Here is a 22,398-nt window from a genome sequence, read left to right on the forward strand (position 1 = left end):
GTGCTGAAGATAACGTAAACATCTTTTGAATTATTTGCGGACTCAGCTTGGGTCTGCATGGGTCCAGTCTTCATGTGTTGGAACATGTTTATATGTACATAATGAACAACTACATTTAAAATATAGGCAAATCAATGTTTTTACACTGACATATTAATACTGTATTAGGTTGACGATTGGCAAACTTTTGAGCAAACAGTTGCTTATTTACACATTCAGCAGTTACACAGCAACGTTATCATTCATTCATCGACACCTGGCCCGTTCCATGTAGCTCTGTTTTTTGGTCATCCCCACCTCTCGATGGATTTATCTAGCTAGTTGGTAACTTTGTCCATTTTGACAAAAGGTTCCATGAACTATGGAACCAGAGGGACTAATCTAAGACCTAGACGTCTCTATTGCACATTCCTATTTGCACTTCCATCTTGTGTAGTTAGGTGCTGACATTTTTTGTCTACCAGCCAAATGGCAAGTGGATTTTTTTATTATACCAGCTACTAGATCACAATGGTTTTTTAGCCTGGTAAGTGGTGGAAATCTAGAGCAACATGAATATTTAACCAGCATTTAATGATTCTCTGAAGTTTCGTCACTAAGAATGAGCCCTTTCACATTACACATAGTCATTTGACCCATCTTAGTATATTGATTTGAGTCTGAAGCAGGCCTATACAGTATGGTGTCACTTTGCTGCGTGTAGCAAAGGAATTCACTTATGTGATTAGCCTTCGTCTTGTTAAAACATCCGGGAACTGATGACTTCAAACTGCTGTCATTGCATGAGGCTAAATGATGTGGTCAAAGGTCGACAATAATACACATCACTCACCATATTATATTTAATATACATGCCATAAAACGTTGCAGATATCAGTTGCCTAATATCTTCATGGTCACTTTAGCTAATATCAATTCCTGTTATTTCCATTTTAGTGCAATACCAGTCTGTATTCGGTGCTCTTTATTTGTTTTGGTTCGATTAGTCATGCCAAAACAACTTCAACCTGAATGTTTAAAATGTAAACATTTAGATCTTGAGGCTTTACCTGTAACGGTAAATCCTGAAATCCATTACATATTTGTTTTAATCATTGTTCTAAGGTTTTATGTTTTTTTCAAACATAACGGTCATTGTAACAGTTGTTCCCCTGCACTGTCTGATGTTGAAATGGGGTCGAGTAGTGATGTCCACACTTGCAGTACAAACACTGACATAACTGCTTGTCTTTTTCAGAATATTGTTATTTTGTTGGAGCCGTGCCCTCAACGGTTTGTTATTCTGTGTTCAGAATGAAAAACAATACAATGCAAGCTGCTCCATAGACTTTTCTTCCCATTGCTCCCCTGAGAGTTTATCAGTTTGTCATCAAAGATTAGTCAAGGTCTGATGATGCATCACTGGTACTGACAGGAATCTTGTGAGGATGAAATGAATACAACGGAGAAATAAATGAGGGGAAACTTTTTTCACATGGTACAAGAGGAAATGGGTGTGAACACTAGAAACCATGGAACAATAGAAAATGTTTTGTAATGGTTTTGCGTTGCTCTTCTGGTAGAGTGGTTAAATAATAATGTAAGCATTGCCCTTATTGTCACTTGGATACACCTAGAGTGGCGCTAGTGATTGATGATCAGAAAGAAAATGGTTTAATCACAGTGATACAGTTTAGGGATGGTCAGTCACATTTTGGCATGGAAGATAAAAGGCACATTTTTGTGATTTATGGTCCTTGATGTTCTTTTTGGATCGCTACACGCATATATGATAACCAGACTGGGAATGTAATGGCTATTGTTTTGCAAGGGCTGGAAAAGGCCAACTGCGGAAACTCATTAAATATTTAGAGAGTGGGTCTGCCTCTCTTAGTACTAACCTGCCTCTGTCCTCGCCTCCAGATGGGATGATGTGACCTCATTTCTTCTTGGCTGTGTGTTTAGCCACATTCCTCCCAGCCAATGTGTTGTCCCAGTGTCTGTGCGACAGGGGCTTTATGAATAAATGTGGTTCGACTCAGATGTTCCATCAGGTGTCGTATCCAGTGCATAACCAACTGTCACTGGTTTTAATGAGGACAATTCAATTAGGAATTAGGATTTTCCTTCCAGATATGATGGGAATATTTATCATTGAAGTCAATAACAGCTTCAAGCTGCTTTGGTTTTACAAGCCCGCAGACTGAGGCCTTATTTAGCTGAGGACACAAGATGGTTTTGAAGATCAAGAGGGTTTTGTTCAAGGGTGGGCGGCCACTATCGAGCTGTGAAAAGAATTGGCAGTCAGAGCTGGTCATGAAACACTACACCAGCTCTGTGACCATTGCAAACCCAAAGAGTAAACATTTCCCACAGTGACAAGGCGTACTATATTTTGCAGGCATGTAAAGAAAAGGCCAGCAGCACATCAATAATTGTTAAGAATAGAACTTCTCTCATGGCACTGTTTTTCAGAAAATAAGCTAGAGAGCATTGTTTTTGTTGGCTTTTTAGATTCTTATCAGTTGTTAAGAAATGTATCTTAAAGATTATAACAACTGCAGCAACAGGGATGGAAATAAATACAGTATGAATTTGTTTTTAGCAATGTGACATTTAATAATTCAACTTTATCTAGATGAATACTGTATAAGCTAATGTAATAATTCACCTTTGCAACACGGCCAGTGATTTATGAGCACTCAAGAAATGTATTCTGTATATCTTTAAAAAATCCCAGTGAGCATTTGAAAATCAAAGACAAACCAGCCCTGTAGTAGTCTTTCTACATGTTATAAAGGATTGCACATTAAAAGTGTTGATTTGTTTTTGTTTAAAGGCCTGACAGTTACTTGTGGTCACAGTTATGCAGGGCAGTTTTGCAAAGCAGCCACAAAATGTAAGCGTGCCAGCAAATACGTTTGTCAGAAAGCCGGCTCAAATCCTCAAAAGTTGAAGCTTTCTGAAGAGCCAACTCAGAACCATGAAGATCTCGTCTGTCTCCTTATACTACTTCTTTAATACACACATGTATTCACATACCTGTCATAAATCTACATTGCGAAAATCCATCTATTAAGCTATCTCTAAACTATCGCTAGACTGACACACATACTAGTATGCACATTATTTCTATATATATATAGTAAGAAAAACTAATTCACAACTACAGTTTAATTTAGATTCACAAATTCACCTAACCTGCATTTCTTTGGACTGTGGGAGGAAACCCACACAGGCATGAGGAGAACATGCAAACTCCACAAAGACAGGTTCTACACAGTAATCCCAGTATCATTTGTGGTGTTGTTGTTTTAAAGGCATTTGATGGTGCCTACTTGCATGAAGGAATAAAGGAATCAAATATAAACAAGTTTATGCTTAAACGTAACTTTTTCTGCATCCCACAATGTCACATTGTTGGTTAAATATTGATAACGGAACAACTACTACCAGACAGTCACAATAAAACATTGAAGGTCAGGTCTGTTTTCGTGGAGTTTAGATGAAGTTATAATCGTTGGCAGCAGCTGGGTGAAGAAAAGCACACAGTCATGGGAGATTTGAGCTAGTAATAGTCATATTCAGTCATCGCACATTCAACTAGTTCCCCTTTTTGTTGTAAAGGACTAAAGCCCCTGTCACACTGTCCCGAAATTGACACCCGATGGACACACGAATATGGAATTGTGAATTTCGCACGAAGATGGCCCCGAACCCCACACGAAGGCAACATTTACATTACATTTAAGACATACAACTGCAACGAAAGTAACAAAAACGATTATGTTAAAGTACTATTATACTGTACTGATATTTTCAGACTTTGTTCTTTACTTTATCCGTCTTTATATGTAGAAGATATGAAGTTTTCTCCGTAATGTTGTTTCCATAGCAACAACAACTTCCTTTCAACTCGCCTTCAAAATAATATATTATATCCTTTTCAGTTTCACAGAACACAAATTGGGTTATTTACATAATATGTTTACATGATTTTGTTGTGCAATAAAACAACCCGATGGCCACACGATAAAGGAAAAGTTCAAATTCAGCTCTGATCGTAACAACATCGGGACATTCGTGAGGGCAACTTAAGCCATCGTATGACCGCCGATGGAGTTTCTCAGGCTCCGGCAGCAACTTCGTGAGCGGTGGCAAAATCTTTGGCATGCCAAAAAATTGCCGAAGGACCTTGCGAAGGTTCATTTTCGTGTTGAATTTGTGTGTCAATTTTGCCCTTCGTAAGGCCATCGTAAGAGCATCTTGTTATCATCGGTGCCATCGGGCATTCGCCCCAATCAGAGTGAGGGCGAATGCCCGATGGCACCGATGATAACAAGATGCCCTCACGATTTGACAAGATGCCCTCACGAGTGCCTTACGAAGTTGCCGCTCACGAAGTTGCTGCCGGAGCCTGAGAAACTCCACCGGCGGTCATACGATGGCTTAAGATGCCCTCACGAATGTCCCGATGTTGTTACGATCAGAGCTGAATTTGAACTTTTCCTTAATCGTGTGTCCATCGGGTGTCAATTTCGGGACAGTGTGACAGGGGATTTAAGCCAGTGCCTCCATCGGATTACAGTAATGCATTAAAAATCTTTCTTCTATCCTACGAGATAGACTTTTTTTATTCAACAGCTGACATAACTGATACATTTGTGAAAGCCCACATAAAACCTTGTTGCAGGGATTTATTCTTTTAAACCTGCTGCTGTGACTTATGAAATACTTTTATATTACACTGTAGAAATGTCTTAAAGACAAAGTCAGAACTACACTATACTAAATAGGAATTCCTCCCATTATGTATATTATATATATATAGTAAATAGATGAAAGTCAAAAGTGGTCCCTACAAAAGTGGTAGCTCCAAGTCTTCTTGTACAATTAGAGATGAGTTGTATTTTCAGAACAGTTGTTGGGTGATCCCTGGATACCCTTTGCTAGTTAAAAGCTTGACCAACTTTGTTTTCAATTGAACCACCGTTTTTCCACTTACTTACAGCACATCTCCAATCTGCCACATTTTCAGGCCTCCCACAGTCATCCGGGGTTTCAAGGCACTCATTCCTGTGGTACAATTAGCAACCCACAGAACTGCATAATGGTGTCCAGAAACACAAGATGGAGCACAGCATGCCTCCTACATGCCCATATGCTAGCTGACAGCATTCACGCCACTGTTTATACTGCAGTGTATTAACTATTACCCAGCTTGTGGGTGGAATGCCCTCGGGAGCATTAATATATAAAGATAAATGTGTTAACGCATTCAAACGGGTTAAGAATTCGCTTTCTGAGTTTTATTCTTTGCTTCAACTACTCAACAAAATAACAAGGAAATTAAATGTCCCCTTCATTGTGGCACACAATTTCTCCTTCATTGGGCACACAAAAAATGAATGAACTGATTATAAAACCAATATATTGTGAGATGGCAGGCTGTCCAAAAGTTGCAAAGGTATATCTGCAGAGAAAAAAAATCTTCAAGTTTGAAGAAATAGAGACTGAGATAAAGTAAATGTGTTAGTTGGAAACAAAATGTATTAACTCTAGTATTAAAAGCAGCGATCTCAGGGTTCAAGCCACCACAGACTGTTAGAAGTTGAAAGCTGCGAGGGGTCAAGACTTTTGACCGGTTTCTGATGGTCATTTGTTTTCGACCAAATGAGCAATTAAGGTCATGTTTCTTGAGCACTTCCTTACACAATTTCCAACCGAAGGTGAATATTCAATTTGTCTAATGTGAAATTTCTTAAGGGTAATATCAATGATAAAAATCAGCACAAGAACAAACCCTAACTAAATGACACCCAGATAGTGCAGATCTCAAGGTAGCACTAGCTTTATCTCTCAATTAGTTATTTTCATTTTGAAATCTGCTGATACTCAATATTAAAAGAATGGCTTGAGGAACAGGGACATGAAAAGCAATCAGGAAGTCCCTTCTTCTTCTAACTTTCATGCAATTATAATATTTTCAAGGACTGAGCTGAGTTTAAGCAGTCTGATCAAACAAGGTCTGTATGATTGAAGCGCCCACTTTAATGGGACTCAGCAATAAGCAGGGACAAACTTTAAATCCTGCTCCCCAATAAGGCAATTAACAGTTTGACCTGATTTCCTGTTTTTGAAACAAAGTTCAGGATGTGGTCATGAAAACGACAAAGAATACAGATATCACTATTATTAACGTTAAGGAATTGGATGTGCATAAAACTTGAAATCCTACAAATCATTAGATTATAATACAAATAATGTCACACTGTGTGCTGGATGGTGAGCCTCTAAAAAGCAGAAAGACAGAAAGCCCTTTGTGTGCTTTTTATAATAAAAACTGTAGGAATAAGAGAAAAGGTAAAACAACACACTTTTCACCCTTCATATTATACTTGTAGGCTTAAAGCTCACTTACTTTATCTGGAAGTGTAACTGTACAGGGAGATTTAATTTCCAGATCACCAGTATTATAAACAACCAATACAAAGGAGTAATAGGTCAGAGCCCAGGACCAATTATTATTATTGTTATTATTATTATTATTATTTTTATAGCATTAGACTGATCACACAACCCCAAACTGCATTGTAAAGATCTCAAATGAGAGCCAAGGTGACAGATGGAAGGGATTTAGAGCAATTACAGTGAGAAGAACGGAGAGGATGTAATCCAGTTGGGAGAATGTTATATGAGGGAGTGAAAAGATGAGTTTTCAGCCTGCAGTAGAGGAGTGACACAGTTTTATTTGCAGGCACTGACTGTGCTGCATTTCACTCTAAGGTTAATCTTTACCTAGCAGCTTTCTCTGCTCCCTATCCTCAGTAACCTTGTGGCGCCCCCCCCTCCTCTCTGACCCGTCTGAGGCCCCTTATGGTTCACCCTGGACTGAACTTAGAAATATCATTAGTCAAGAGAGACTGGAATAATAAACTCCCCACTAGTTTATACAACTGACATACAAAATGATTTGTTGTTATCATCTACTTAATGGTTTTGCTTTTCCTTCAACAGTGCATCACTTGCAAACTCGTGATTGAACTATAAAAGCTTGTGAAGACAAATGTACAAGTACAGCTCTGTCCACTCTCTTTGAAGTCTAATGGCTTTCTCCTTGTGTTTCAGCTGAAGGCGTGCCCCAGGTGTTCTACTTTGGGCCCTGTGGGAAATACAACGCCATGGTTCTGGAGCTGCTGGGCCCCAGTCTAGAGGACCTGTTTGACCTTTGTGACCGGACCTTTTCACTGAAGACTGTCTTAATGATAGCTATTCAGCTGGTGAGTTCAAAGATGTTACACAGTAAGATGTTTTAAAGAGCTAACACTAATTTATTAAGACTATGAAACTCAACTCTTACACTTAACTCAACTATCTTCTGAAAGTTCACGCCCAAGATGGAGCACAAATTGTGTCTGATAGAGAGCTTTACTCAGTGTTTTAGGCGCCTCAGACATCTGAGATTTTCTAGCATTTCATTTTGTCAGCATAAAATCTGCAATGCTCTTGTAATGAAGATATCCCCTGCAAATTCGTAAGGAAATCTACAAAACTGCACACAAAGCCTGCATCTCAGCCAATCTCTTCTCTGTATTTATCATGTTGGTCTTCCTCTTTATTTTTTGGCTGAAGTGAGTAATCCCTCAATAAGGCCATGTTTATATGGAGACAAAACGGGTGTTATGGCCCGTCCACACAGCAGCTTAAAAAAAAGCTTCCAACGCTTCTCTGCCCATTCACTTTGAATGGGGTGACGTCACTTTGCCTCGCTTTTCGCCGAACAGCATTGTTGGGAAGCAAAGCGAAGATTTTCAGGATTTTCAGGATTCAAAAGCAATGTTCAACTTTTGAAGCTGAGGTGGAAGCGTCAGCCAATCAAATCCCGTTTATGCAAATCTGACAGTACAAGCGCTAGCCAATCAAACCACCTGTAAGCTGGGAGAGACATACCGCAGTTCATTTCCTCATATTCCAAACGAGAAATGACGGTATCAAATCACCCGGTTCTTTACGACCAGACTATTTACCGGGATACAAACTGGTAGGTTTTCGCCTGTTTGGGGATTTTGTATCCAGTTTACTTCGTTTTACATTGCTATTGCTTTGTATGTCGGGGCGGAAGATTCATGTGATTGGTTGTTGGTCGCGTTGCTCGCAAAAAATCCCCAAGCTTTCAGACACGCCCACCTCCAAGATTTTCAAGATTATTTCAAAGCTGCTGTGAGTACGGGCCGTTATCCGCTACAGTTCTCTATCGTATGGAAGGTTCGTTCACACGAGGCCGTAACGGAACTGCGGAAAACGGAGCCCTCAAACGATAACGGCTCCCATGGTGGGTAGATCTGCGGACGAAACGCTCTGGGGGGCCAAACGGCTCCGTGTGTACGTCCTATACGATAATTTCCTGATAACGATGAAGCCATAGCCCCGTCTCTACACACCTCTGCTGCTCACCCCTGCGTCACCCACGTCATTGCTGATGTGTTTCACCAACAACAACAACAACGGCGGCGGCGGATCACAGGGTTGCTTTCGTGCTCCAGACGCTACTGACCATGCTACAGATGTTCGTGCAAAAATCTACAGCTCCTCTACTACAACCATCAGCAACAAGTGGACATGGAGAACTACATGTACTACATGTTGCTAAATCCACCGCGGAGAATAAACAGAATGGCAACCATGCTCGGGAGGTCTTATTCACTGCTTTTGGTGTAATTTGTGGCGGAAGTACAGCACCACTTACAGGCCCGGCATATGTACTACAGCGTCTCCAGCGGGTAGAGCGGTCTCGTGTGGACAGACACGTTTCTTGAGCCGATTCCGCGTGGATGGAAGACTTTTTTGATATCGACTAAGGTTCGTTTTCGTCTCTGTGTAAACGTGGCCTAAGTGTTGTGAGACCGCTCTCCTACACAATTTCCTTTTTTTATGGATGGTAACTGCTCTGAGCGCTTTGTTAAGATTTAATCTACTAACACGTTGTTTTGATCTTGATGCCTTGTGCTTTTGAAGTCCTAGCAGGAAGGTTTCACATCTCAGCTAGTGGCTTGAAATTCTGGCTCCACATCAAGAGAGGCTTTTGTTGTGGGATAGTAATTACCAGCCACGGCAGTGAGGCTGGTATTGTTTTTATCCTGGGAGTCTGTGTGTGTATCACCAGGGCAAAATGTGCTCCTGGAGACACCTTCTGTTGTGGGTACTACCACATAAGCTTTTAGTACTTCGTAATGTGTTTTATATATCTGTCTGTAGGAAGATGTTTTCATGGCGTCTCAACCCTGCAAGATGCAGTTATGAAACTTTACAGAACTGTAGTTGAGATCAAAATGTATGCCGAGTTTGAAGATGACCTTAATCTGAGGAAGGGTGGTGAAGGATGTACTGCCCTGGCCCGGCTCATGAGATCCCATTGCATAATGGTCTTTAATGGCTCACTGCTGGAGCTGTGCAGCAAAGTGCTCAAGCAGTGAGTCAATTAATCATTGGTGAATCACCATAAATTAATTGACTACGTTGTAGATGATTTGTCACCTTTGAGACATTTAATGGACTAAAGCGTTCATTGATTAATTGTAAAACATTCATGATAAATTATCATTATTCGACCCAGCTCACAATTTTGTAACGTCAGGGATTTCATAAAAATAATGTGTTCTGTGCTCGTTTTGGTTATAAGGTTTGTGTCTTTCAGCATGTCTTCCAAGGGCTGCTCTGGCATTACCATATACCTTTCATAAAGAAAGACACTATTTTGATGTCGCACAGACCAAGAATGTATGTCTTTGTTTTTATGGGTATGGCTAAAACACTGAATTCTGGATTTCCCATAATGCAACTCAATTGCATTTTTCATTAAACATGAGAATGAGATAATGAAAATACCCTCATGCCTTTTTAAAAAGTTGATGTTTCTCTCATACATTGTTAGTCTCCCTGACAAAACCACAGAAGCATTTAAAACAATGACTAATAAACTGATCTTCGTGAGTGACTTGGTGGTATGCACCATTAATGTGTAATAATGCGGACATGGATTCGATAAGAAATACAATGTTCTTGATAAGACTGACACACCGCAACAGTGGACTTTCATTGAAATGTCAGTTTTGAGTGATTGTGACCTGTTGACTCCCGCTCTGTTGACTTTTTGTTCTGGATTGTGATAATATCAGATTTTTGTCAATGTTGATTTTGCTGACTGCTGTATTCTCTCCCATCAGATTTCTCGAATGGAGTATGTGCACTCTAAAAACCTCATCTATAGAGATGTAAAACCTGAAAACTTTCTCATCGGACGGCAAGGGAATAAAAAGGAAAACATCATCCACATCATTGACTTTGGTCTGGCCAAAGAGTACATCGACCCCGAGACCAAAAAACACATTCCATACAGGGAGCATAAGAGCTTGACTGGCACTGCCCGATATATGTCTATCAATACACATTTAGGCAAAGGTAAGAATAGCTTTGTTTTAATTCTGTAGTTGTCTAACATGTTTATTATGCAATGTGGTTTGTGGTTATTTCTTGAAGTTTCTCAGTGAAATGTTATCAAATCTATTGATATAGAGCAAAGCCGGCGAGATGACCTGGAGGCCTTAGGCCACATGTTCATGTATTTCCTTCGTGGGAGCCTACCATGGCAAGGACTGAAGGTATGCCAAGTACATGGAAGTGTTTCAAAATCAGTATTATCCTTTTTAGAAAAGCATGTACACATCTGAGAGCTGAAGTGATCTGGTCTGCAACCTTCAGAGCACCAATGTTGTTTTAATTGAAGTTGGTTATGAACAATTTTAGAATCAGCTTTCAGGCAGTTTGTGTTAGTCCCAATCGAGTTTACATGAGACAATGTAAATATATAAAAATAAAATTAGTGTTTTTGCTGCAACTAAAGAGAAATAAGAAGTGATAGTATGAATTGGAAATAAACAAATTGTCCCTTTGTGTAATCCACTAATCTGTACAGTAATGATTTAAGATGTATTTTAAGCAGTCTATATTAGGAATTGTCATATCATTCTGATTAGTGCTCGTCAGACATCAGAATTTGTTCAAATGTCTTCTTGTTTTGATTGCGCTGCAGGCAGACACATTGAAAGAGCGATACCAGAAGATTGGAGACACCAAACGAAACACTCCCATCGAGGTCCTCTGTGAGAACTTCCCAGGTACACTGACGATGGATGTGATTTACTTATGGATCATGTTGAAAAGCTTGAAAATGATCGCATAGCCTCTGATTTAACCTTTTACAACTGGACGTTTCCAGATAAAAGAAATGTAAATGTCATCTCACTATTAGGATTTTAATATCTATATAAAAGGTGAAACCATTCTTCTATTTTTTAATTCAGAGGAGATGGCCACCTACCTGCGATATGTGAGACGGTTGGACTTCTTTGAAAAGCCGGACTATGAATATCTGCGGACTCTGTTCACCGAACTGTTTGAGAGGAAGGGATACACCTTTGATTACACCTACGACTGGGTTGGCAGGCACATAGTAAGTCACGCACATAAACAACAGACACGTTTTAATTTGGACAAATCATTTTTTTTACCAAGCTAAAAGGAACAGGATTGAACTGGTGATATTTCCCCTCAGCCCACACCAGTGGGGTCTACCCACATAGACTCGGCAGCCTCTGCTGTGACGAGAGAGACCCATCCTCACAGAGACCGGCCCACACAGCACCCACCCATTAGAAACCAGGTACACCCTCCTTTTGGTCTTTTTATGGAGTGAAATCAAGGGTTCAATCACATCTTGTATACATGTATGAATGAACCATACATATCCCCCTATTGAAAAGATGTCAGGTTTCGGGGTGACCTTTAATCTAACCTGCGATTAAGGGAACTGTAACGCATAAGCTTCTTTACTCAGGATTCCGCCGTTATCAGGAAGTTATCGTTATCACTAAATAAAATTAAAGTATACGAGTTGTAAAGCACGTAAAGAATGTAATACTGTATGAGTGTGAAGCATTTCTTTTTTTAGATATATATCATTGCAATAATTACAGCATTTCTAAGGGACTGCAGTTTCCCTTTGCACATGTGTAAACACGAATGTGTGTATTTGATTCCTACTGTTAATAGCTTGTACAAAGACAACTCATCAAACAACTTTTCTCATAAAAGAAATGATAATATAGGTTTAGTTTAAATTCCAAATAAAAGGATATAGGCTTAAGTTTAAGAGCTTACCCTCGCTTGGCTTTGAGCTCATTAGTTTCTGGTTCAATTCTTTGGCTGAAGCGTTGCTTTGAGTTTTATTCACTTTTATTTTGTTACATTTTTTGTTCTCCATTTCTCATGCTGCTTTGCATGGTACCTGACCTCGCACACCCAAATATCCATCTTTCCTAACGCAATTATTCCATCACCACCCCCACCCTCTACCATCGCACCCCCAATGCCACTCCCCCCCACATCACCGACGCCCCTGAGCAGACAGCAGCCTCAGACCGACGAGGAGCATGGGAGGTGCAGCCCACACGCCAAGCAAACTCCTCCTACCTGACCTCCCACCTGGCAGCGGACAGGCACGGGGGCTCAGTGCAGGTATACATCCCTCACCTGATCAACCACACCCCCCACCCGATCTCTGTGGAGTCAGATCTGTCTCATAGAATCTAATCTAAAATAAATAAGTCAAAGTCCTAGCAACACTTCGCTACATCACTTATATATGTGTTGAACCTTTTCAACGCTGAAGATGGTGACTTGTGTAAAAAAAAAAGAATCTGTTACTATATCCTGAAACGCTTAATTTATCCTGATTTTAGTATATGAGAACAATCATCTGGTAAATTAACCAATCCGAGCCGAGGAGTCTGTTACGCTGTGTCAATCATATTGAACCTCATTTGATTTAACAAAGCTCCAGTGGACGGTGATTGGTTTCGGCTCAATTGTTTATATCATGGCAGCCAGCTCAAAAAGCTCATTAAAAAAGTTTAATCTTTAGTTAAAATATGAAAGCACTTCAGACAAGAAATGTAGTATCTTGTTCTGTATTTGATCCGCGCTATTTAGGTTCATAGTTGTGTGCTACTTTGTCAGAGACTATGGAGCTGCGGAATGGCAAATACCGTTCGTATTAATGGGGGGAAAGAGAGAAATATAAAACATTTGCACACATTATCTCTCTAGCGCCATACTGTCAGGATATAGTGACAGTTTGAGAAAATATGAAAAAGTTATTTTTAAGTTTACCGAAACATTTACAAAAAGTGATTCTGCATTATTATGGCAGATTTCAGTTAATGACTGACATTCAGACATACTCTCCAGGTCATACAGGATAAATAGACTTTCCCTGTTGACTCGATCCCATAAGAGCGATTGAAATTAGGTATTTCTAATTACTTTGACCACATCTGATTAACAAGCAACAGTTAATAAAAGGACACAATGTTTATTTTGTATTTTAGCCTGGCATGTGAGACAGATCTACAACCATAAACTCCCCCCTCCTCTCCCCCTTTAGCCCTGGCTGGGAAATGTTATTTTTTTCTGCTCCACCATATGCATGTCATCTGGTGCCACCCACCCCAGATGGTGAAAGTGTGATGAAGCTTTTTGAACAGCAGGCCTGGTAGTGGCATGTTGATCTCAGGTCATCGCGCTTGGACATTCCTTGCAGATCAAGAAGCCCTCTTTTGCATGGCAGGGCGACCCGGCTCAGCCCGCTTAGTGCATGCTCTTTAGTTGAAGAGGGTCATTGAACATTAAGGAACATACTGGTGTTATTTTGCCTTATAGCCATTACCAAAGACTGTCTTCAACAAGTCTGCATAGGTGTGTACAGTGCAGGCTACAGTAGATGTCTGACTTCTCTGCTAAATGAAATTCACTAAGTTAATGTCCTTCCTTCAGCAGAAGATCTTTGTACATTTTTTGCATCATGAATGGAATTGGATGGCTTCAAATAGCTGAGAATCTCAAAGGCGTACACTGAGCACACCTATGCTCAAAAGACACACATTTTTGAAATAATTATTATGCATTTCTTCTACAGGTGAAACCACCAATAGCTTTGCACACTTTAGTTTGTCTGCTGGTGGCAGTTTGGTGTCATATCTTTCATCCATGTATTTTTGATTTTGCAAAGGGTTTATACTTTTACAGTTTTCCTCTATACTGGCATACAGACTGGAAAGTGAATTTGAAAAACAGAATAATAAACAATAAAAGTGATTTGGTAAAGTAACATTAGATTTAGTGTTTAACCAGAGGAAGTCTCCATCACAGCTGGACGAGTTCTTAGTTGGTTCTGGCCTGAACATCATTTAGTGTTTTTGAAGTAACACGCGTCTGTGCCACAGGTGGTCAGCTCAACCAACGGGGAGCTGAATGCAGACGATCCCCTGACGGTTCATTCCAACGCTCCCATCACAGCTCAGGCAGAGGTGGAAGTGGTCGACGAGGCCAAGTATGTGTCATACGCTCGCCACATCTCTCCAATATGTCCATCTGCCTCTTCCTTTCTCTCCGCTCTTCCTCTCTGTCTCTCACCACTCTCTGCTAAGCTGTTGAATTGTAACAGCCCCCACCCCTCAGCTGTTATCCTTCTCCTCTCATCTTCTGTCTGCTTGTGCGAGTTTCTGAACTTGACTGCTGCCTGTTTCTTCGCTGTTTCCTTAATTAGATATTAAGACAGACAATGTTGATTATGTTTAACCTCTCAACCCGTCGCCTGAGCAGCCCAACACAGACTACACTGGCACTCCCTTTTTAGACCCTCCAGAAAAACGCGATTCTGCAATCGCAGAATCTACCGCATAATCAGCAAAATGGCGCATATTTTTAAAAGGCCGCACCCTGTGCAACTGTGTGTTGGAGCATAAGTCTTAGAGAAAATCGACGGTGACGACCCACTTTGATTCCGTCAAACATTCGAAAATGCTTTCTGCTGCTGCGGACAAGAAAGCCAAACAACTCACGTTCACCGAGGCATCAACCTCCAAAACCCTTTCGAGGGCTACAAGAAACGAAGTGAGTAGCCTACAAGATTGAAGCTGGTCAGATAGTGTGTGTGTGTGTGTGTGTGTGTGTGTGTGTGTGTGTGTGTGTGTGTGTGTGTGTGTGTGTGTGTGTGTGTGTGTGTGTGTGTGTGTGTGTGTGTGTGTGTGTGTGTGTGTGTGTGTGTGTGTGTGTGTGTGTGTGTGTGTGTGTGTGTGTGTGTGTGTGTGTGTGTGTGTGTGTGTGTGTGTGTGGTATTAAAATAGCCCAATTGCTTTTACAATAAATAAACATTGAATAGGAAACGGGATTAACGTTAGTGGCAGGTTGTGTGTGAGAGAGAATAAATAAGACAGCCCAATATTTAAAAAAAAATCTATTATTTTTCCCAACTTTCCCGCTATTTCACCGCATAAAAACCCCGCATGTTTAATCGCATAATCAAGGATTTTAGCCCGCGTTTTTCTGGAGGGTATACCTTTTTAGCAGCATGACCTTCTCAAAGACACCCTCCACTGTTGATCATCATGTCTAACAGTGTCAGTGATGATCCATGCAAGCTGATTCTGTGAGCGTATTGTGGAAGCAGCCAGTTGATGTCACACCAGATTGTCCGTGTGGCAACTTAGTCACATGTACAAAGATTATGCTAATGATGTCATCGTATCAGTCACTTTTGAGGCAAACATGGAGGGAAAGAAACCTGGTAGCCGCATACATTAGCATTGGTTTCATTTAGTTAATCTCAGAGTTGGAAGCTAAACTGCTATGGTTCCTAGTCTTCAGCATAGCTGGCTGCCAACTGTGCATGGGGTACACAGGGATGTGAAGAGCTGATCCAAGAAAGTAATCTCTGAGACAAAAATATATTTATAATAAAGGTGATAAGGAACCGTTTCTGTATTAGAGGCTGTTTGATAATACAGTAAGGCAGATTTGTGTTTGTTAAAAGTACAAACAAACCGTGCAAGAGAGAAAATTCTACCATACAGAGATTTGGCTATTAAAACTACGGAAATAGTCACAATTACACATGCTAAAAATGGTGCTTTATCATATATTATCAGTGAGCCAGTTAACCATTTAAAATGAGAGAAATGTATTTCAAATTTAAAAGGAAAATGTCAAGCTTTGTTGGAGTTACTAAAATACATTGTAAATATCTTTGCCATCTGAGTCCATCGAAGCCACTGTTAAAAAAAAAAAGAAAGAAAGTGTTCTCATGAATTTCCCACAGGTTCATTCGCTTAAATCTGCACTCCTTCTGTTTCTGCCCAGATGACAGGCCTTCCTCCTGTTGTCTCCATTCATGCGGTTGTTTGATATTATTAACAGCGTGTTTGATACAAAAAAATGAAGTCATTAATGCAAATCATGCATCTGATACAGTTTAATTAAGGATTTGCATTTTGAGTTATTATAATGTTTGTAGAGTGAATTAATGCCAATGGCGTAGTTCTCTTGGGATTAGTGCTGGATCAGGTTGGATATACTTTGGGTTTTGGTGATTCTATCATCTACAAAAAATAGCATTTGTTTAAAGTATAACTCTAACTATCTAAATAAAGCAAAGTTATTCCTATATTTACAAATGTATGGCACTTATGTTTAATATAAATGGTCTCTTCCCAAAACTGTTATTTTTGACAGGTTTTACAGCTTGTGGTGCTACAGTGACTTCCTGATTACATAGTTGATTGCTGTTGATTGGACAGCAGATTGACAATACAGTGAATAAAGTCATGTACTAAAGACCAGCTAAGACTTTTAATTGTGCTTCCAAATTAGCTACATCTATAGTTATAAAACTATATTACTGATGGATTGATTATGAATGGTTGAAAGCACTTACTTTCATTGATGTGCACCAACCATTTTCGAGACAGAAAAAGGCATTTGATATCTGACATTGAGAAACACAAGAAAAAAGACACTGGAAATAAATAGATAATTAAATCATAAGGGCAATTGATTTGTTTGTATTCAGGATGCAAGTAGTTTTAAAAGGTTGGTAAATACGCATTATTTAGCAAATGTAGCATACACACTACACCACTTATCTTTATCCTCTAACATCCTCATAGGCAGGAAATCTGGGATAAGAAATCTGCAGAGCAGACGTTCTGTAGCTTTCTCTGAGACCCTTTCTCCTTTAACCTCTCCAACGTCCCCTCTCTGTGCCCACTGGCGTCCCGTTGGTCTGTGTGTGTTTGTGTGCATGTTTGTGTGGCATGTGCCCAGTCCATCATCTTGGTCTTGCTGTATTAATCTATCTTTCTTTTCTCTTTACACTCTTTCTTCTTCTGTAGCTGCGTGAAAATGCTCAACCTGTGGTGAGTCCCTCTCTGCTCGTCCACATCAGACTCATGGGACAGGGAGTGGACAGCGTGGGCTGGGGTCCAGTGGAGTTGTTATTTTAACTATTGTAACAGACTCTCAAGTCTGTGCTCTTTTCTGCCCAGTGACGGATAAGTGAAGAATACTGTAAACAGTGCTGTCATGTGAGCAGGAATATTCAAACTTGAACTCCCCTCAGTGCAGAAGGAATCAACAAGTGACTTTGATCTAGGTTTACTAAATCACCTTTTTCATGAGCCCCTGCTATATTTGTAGGGGATCAGATATCGCTCTTTCACAGAACATTTGGCTCCAGATTTAAGCTCTTTAAACTCTTGTTGCATGGTGCACCATTATTTATTGTTAATGAATTAGTCGAAGAGTTCCCAGTCACTGTCCTATGTCTTGATCCACAGCTGGTTTGTCTTTGTATGTTCTCATTGGCCGTTTAGGCTCACCTTGTCTTGTGCTCTTTGTGTGCACTGCTCCATTTTATTTTACATAGGAGAAATCTTTTCTTCACTGCTGCAGCCTTTGATTTGTTCTAATCAAACTTTTTTGCCAGCTGCAGTTCTCACTATTATGATCCCAAAAACACATGTGTCCAGATTTGAAAGACTCCATTTCAGTTCTCGTGATATTCAACACTGTAATTGAAGCAGCCCGCTCGTGTTTGTTCTTTCTTTGTGCTTCATCTGAAGCCCCTCTCATCTCCATATGGGTGTAATGTGTGTCTCTGTCCGCAGGTGCTGCTGCTTCTTCAAGCGAAAACGGAAGAAGAACACGCCGAGGCAGAAATGATCCTCCACCACCGACCTGAAACGCTCTGTGTCCCGCTCCGTTGATTGTGATCTCAGAAATCAATAAGGTCCCATTCAGAATAATAAGGGGAGACAACCGAAAGGTCTTGATTGAATTGTCCTCTGGAGGGGCCCGGTAAAAATGGTTTGTTGAGATGGACAAGGCGCTTGTGTCTTTTGATGGGAGTCTTCTTTTATTTTATTTTATTTTTTTCCTCCTACATTTGTTGGAATGTTTTGCCTGCCAGTCGTCCAAACGGGGAACCTTTTTTTTAAAGAAGAAATTATAATTGTTTTCTCCCATCCAAAAAGAAACCCAGCTTTTTTACTTTTTTTTAAATTTTTGGATGATTTTTGCTCCTGTTTCTCTTCCATGGTATTGCAAAGGGAGAGAGAGATCTTCCCGTGGAGTGTTGCCACCTTCAGCCTGTTGCATACTATCATTTATTTGCTTGTCCCACAAAATAATGTTTTCATTTTCCATCTGTCAAGTCCCAGTTCAAAGTGGTTTGCTCCTCATTAGTTTGCCAACTCATTTTGACTCGATGCCCTTTTTGGTCATTCCTGACGTGGGACTGAATGTAAACCTGAACACACAAGGAGCCAAGAGTGTAACTGCCTATCTTCAGGCAGAAAGAGCATCAGCATTAGGCCCCTGCACTTTTTTCCTCCAAAGAGGTCAACCTTGGCACTGGGACCCTGGGCCTGAGAGGACCGAAGCCCAGAGACGTCTCCTGCACTGTGGTGGTCTCTGAGAAGGACTTCTGCTCACCTTGCTTGGTTAAAGCACTTTCCTTAACCACGCCGCTAAAAACACACTACAGTCTCTTTCGACTCACATGCAGTCTTGCTCCTGTCGGCTTTGTGATAACGAGCAGCGACCTGACACTTGTTCACGGGGCTTAAAAACAATGTGCTATTTACGCTATTTATCTCTTGGTTGCCACCTGTTTTCTTACTAAATCTAAAAACATACACACTGAATGTATGGACAGACATGCAAATGGAGCATTTATACAATCTGTCATGCGCATGGAAAGGAAATTGCAATTTAGAAGTTAAGACCAATGTTGGAAAAAAGTTTGACCAAAACTAAGTGGATTAGATTGATTGGATATGTTGTTCTTAACAATGTGATGGTAAAAATGTACTCTTCACCGGAAGACACTGGGGGATGTTGCTTTGGAGTGACAAGAGAAACTGGCGTGATGTGCTTTGGAGATCGATTCACAGCCGCTCCACGCTACTGCCCAATGCCTTAACCCCCCCCCCCCCCCCCCCCCCCACCAACCTGTCGCATCGCCTGAGTACAGCATGATGGTTGTGTGACCTGGAGTGCATCTTTTTGGGGTCTCTTGTATAGTGAAGTTCGCCAACTAGTATCGGAGTAGTTAATTAATTCCCTTGCAACACGTAGGATGTATTCCCAAGAGAGAGCAATGCCAAATGGAAGGTTTGGTGTAATAATCTGCATTAAGTCGTCCCTGCCCCCAGTCTGAAGACCCCTGTGCTGCAAAGCCATGTTTTAAGTTTGGGCGACTGCTGAAACCCCGGTCCCTCTCCACTGTCAGCGGGGGCGATAAAATAACATGTCCATACCATTTTTATTTTGTATTTAGTGTCATGGGGGACTGCCTTGAAACAATATCCTCGACATGTCACCTTGCCTATCCTCCTAACAGAGAGTGAATTAGCGTACATAGGTGTTTTATTTTTTTATTTGATATCTTGCTAATGTGAATTTGTTGAATGCAAAAAAAAAAATTTTCATTCCAAATAGCCATGGTTTTATGGGGAAAGAGAGGGTTAAAAAAAAAAGCTTGAGACCATGACTGCACTACATTTGTTGACTCGGCTTTCCCTGGCGAGACCCTGCCTTCTTAATACTGAACTCTAACGTGCTTGTTACTTTAATTGTAGCTGCCTATGCGTGCTAGGCTTTCCTTATAGGGTGCAGGGAATACACTTTAAATTAACTTTTATCCCCACCCACTCCTTTGTTGTGCCATGACACCTTCCTACTTCCTCTCTGCATGCGCGCGCACACACACACACACACACACACACACACACACACACACACACACACACACACACACACACACACACACACACACACACACACACACCCTATATGAATCTGATCCTAGTGGAGTGCTAGATTTGGTGTTTTGTGGACCTGCTCCATCATCTTTGGAAATACAATGTTGTAGATGTTGCAGACTCAATGAATCAGTATGTAAACCTGCTTGTTGCGTGTATTTACACTGTATAGCTTTTGGTTTATTCTCAGCCCTGATATGTCAGTTACTCCGGGGTCTAAGTTATTGTGTTATTGAAAGTACTTGAATATGAAAATCTACGGGACCTTTTATGTTTGTTTTTTGCATTTTCTTGGTCATTTTCATAGTTAATCCATACATTTTTAGGGGATTTGAGGGGAATGATGGGAAAATGGGCTATTTGAATGACAGGTATTCATCTCCTTGAGATGTCCTTAGTGCCTCGTGAGTGTGTTGGACAGGTGTCCGACTGTGGAGTCCTGTGCCAGTGTTGGGTTCATGTTTTACCCAGAGGAGTTGGATGGAGGTTAAAATCACACTTTTGTTTCTGTGAAATATTAACCATAATGTATTCCAATCCATTAAAATCCTTTATTTGTTCCAACACGTGTAACATCTGCTGCCTGTGACTCTCCCCACAAAGCATCAGCACACCCGGACTGTTTCACTCCAGCTACCTGTGAAAAGTTGGAAGTATTTCTGTGTAGTGAGATGGATATCAAGACTATAATAGCCTTCGACGTTCCCCCTGAATTCCCCGAGTGCCATTCTTGAGACTACTACTGGCCCATGCCTTTTGCCCGTGCCAGGAAAATATGAAGTTGAATGTTTTTTTGACCATCTCCACCTTGTGTCCTTGACGTGTTCACAAATCCCAGAGAAACGTGGCTCAATTCAGTACCAGGAAGTGTTTTAAGGGTTGTTAAAGACTGTTGGAAAAAGTGTTTTATGATTAGCTTCGGTTGGTTTCTCTTTCTTAATGTTGAAACCAACACCATTTTGTCGACCAAGTTTATTATTTCAGAGTTGGATTTGTGACCGGTCGTCTTCGCAGCGTCTGCTTCTTCCTTAAACTGTGGGTCCTGGCTGAAATGGTAGATATAGAAATATTACTCTGATGTATTTACTTTTCTCTCTCTGGGCCTCGTACAGAGCGATATAGGAGTACTCTGTGTGTTTTGTATCTGCATGGCTTACCTGGAGACGACAGTGAGTGTACTGTCTTGAGTTTCTCCCCTGTCGGACTCGTATACTGTTGGGTCAATGAGACGTTATGGCTTCCAGTCCTCATGTAATATAAATAACATTCATGTCTTCTCACAGCACATTCCATTTCATTTCTCATTATTTCTGGTATTCACTTCAATCAGACTTGTGTTGATGGCTCTGGTTGTGGGTAAGTCACATTACTGTGTCGAAGCTGTGTAAATCAACGCAATGGACAGACAACGTGTGAATGAATGGCTTCGGTCTTTATGGGTTCTCTGGCACTTTTTCCTTGTTGCTGTACTTTAGGATTGTCTTGGATTTACTGTATTATTTTTCTTTAAGGGAGAGGTTTAGGTTAACATTTATTGCAATATTGTGATTATTTGAAAATTGTACAGAGTTCACAGTTATACTCTTTCTTCTTTTTGTTGGGATTCCATATAAAATATGTATTCTTTGATTATGTTTTTCTCTCAGACTGTGGAAAATCTAATTGTACAGCTTCAAGAGTTTATCCTCCCCTCAGCATTTTGTTCGCAGAGCTATGATTAAGAGAAATCTTAAAACTGTAAATAAATATTATTGTGTTGAAATATGAATGTCACTACAAAATGTATTTGAATGAGTTTGTTAAGGGCTTCAAGAATGAAGGACCCACATTACTTATTTTTATTGTTTCATACTTTTAATTTGCAGAAAGGTAAAGGTCCTTTTTTTAATTTTTTTTTACTAAGATGCCTTTTTTGTTTTCTCCTTGGATTCATATAAAAGAATGTGTCACACATGAATCCTATAAAATCTCTTTTTATTCCCTCCACACCAAAAGGGAAACTCCAGTTTGCACCCTTTTTTATGTAAAAATAAAAGATCTCTCCACCTTGTGGGAACGTTTTTTGTCAAATGATTTTGTATTAAATTGCTCCAAATATGGTAATCTGACTTTAATGAAATTGCAAATATACACATAATGAATTCAGTGGGTGGGTGCAGAAATATACATTTGGGAGGGGAGGTGACTTGCAGGGTCATTTTTA

General features: G+C 40.3%; 1 protein-coding gene across 8 annotated transcripts in view; it reads left to right on the forward strand.

Moving 5' to 3' along the window:
- The window catches only part of csnk1g1 (casein kinase 1, gamma 1), a 30,464-nt gene extending 8,219 nt beyond the window's left edge, over positions 1 to 22,245 (forward strand). For 2 of the 8 annotated variants that reach the window (XR_013805190.1, XR_013805191.1), the window contains exons 5-14: positions 7,108 to 7,259; positions 10,203 to 10,437; positions 10,552 to 10,637; positions 11,069 to 11,153; positions 11,340 to 11,488; positions 11,591 to 11,698; positions 12,442 to 12,552; positions 14,319 to 14,988; positions 17,265 to 17,288; positions 18,039 to 22,245. Coding sequence is in view for 4 of the 8 variants with exons in the window: in XM_079664550.1 (XP_079520676.1) it covers positions 7,108 to 7,259; positions 10,203 to 10,437; positions 10,552 to 10,637; positions 11,069 to 11,153; positions 11,340 to 11,488; positions 11,591 to 11,698; positions 12,442 to 12,552; positions 14,319 to 14,425; positions 17,265 to 17,288; positions 18,039 to 18,093 (1,112 nt within the window). In the remaining 4 variants the exon portion in view is untranslated. The remainder of the gene's footprint in view (positions 1 to 7,107; positions 7,260 to 10,202; positions 10,438 to 10,551; positions 10,638 to 11,068; positions 11,154 to 11,339; positions 11,489 to 11,590; positions 11,699 to 12,441; positions 12,553 to 14,318; positions 14,989 to 17,264; positions 17,289 to 18,038) is intronic. The other 6 variants (XM_079664550.1, XR_013805192.1, XR_013805193.1 and 3 more) reach the window with 6 other exon arrangements.
- The last annotated feature ends 153 nt before the right edge of the window (positions 22,246 to 22,398 follow it).

This window comes from Notothenia rossii (assembly GCF_949606895.1).
Source record: "Notothenia rossii genome assembly, chromosome: 2".
NCBI classification, from domain to species: Eukaryota; Metazoa; Chordata; class Actinopteri; order Perciformes; family Nototheniidae; genus Notothenia; species Notothenia rossii.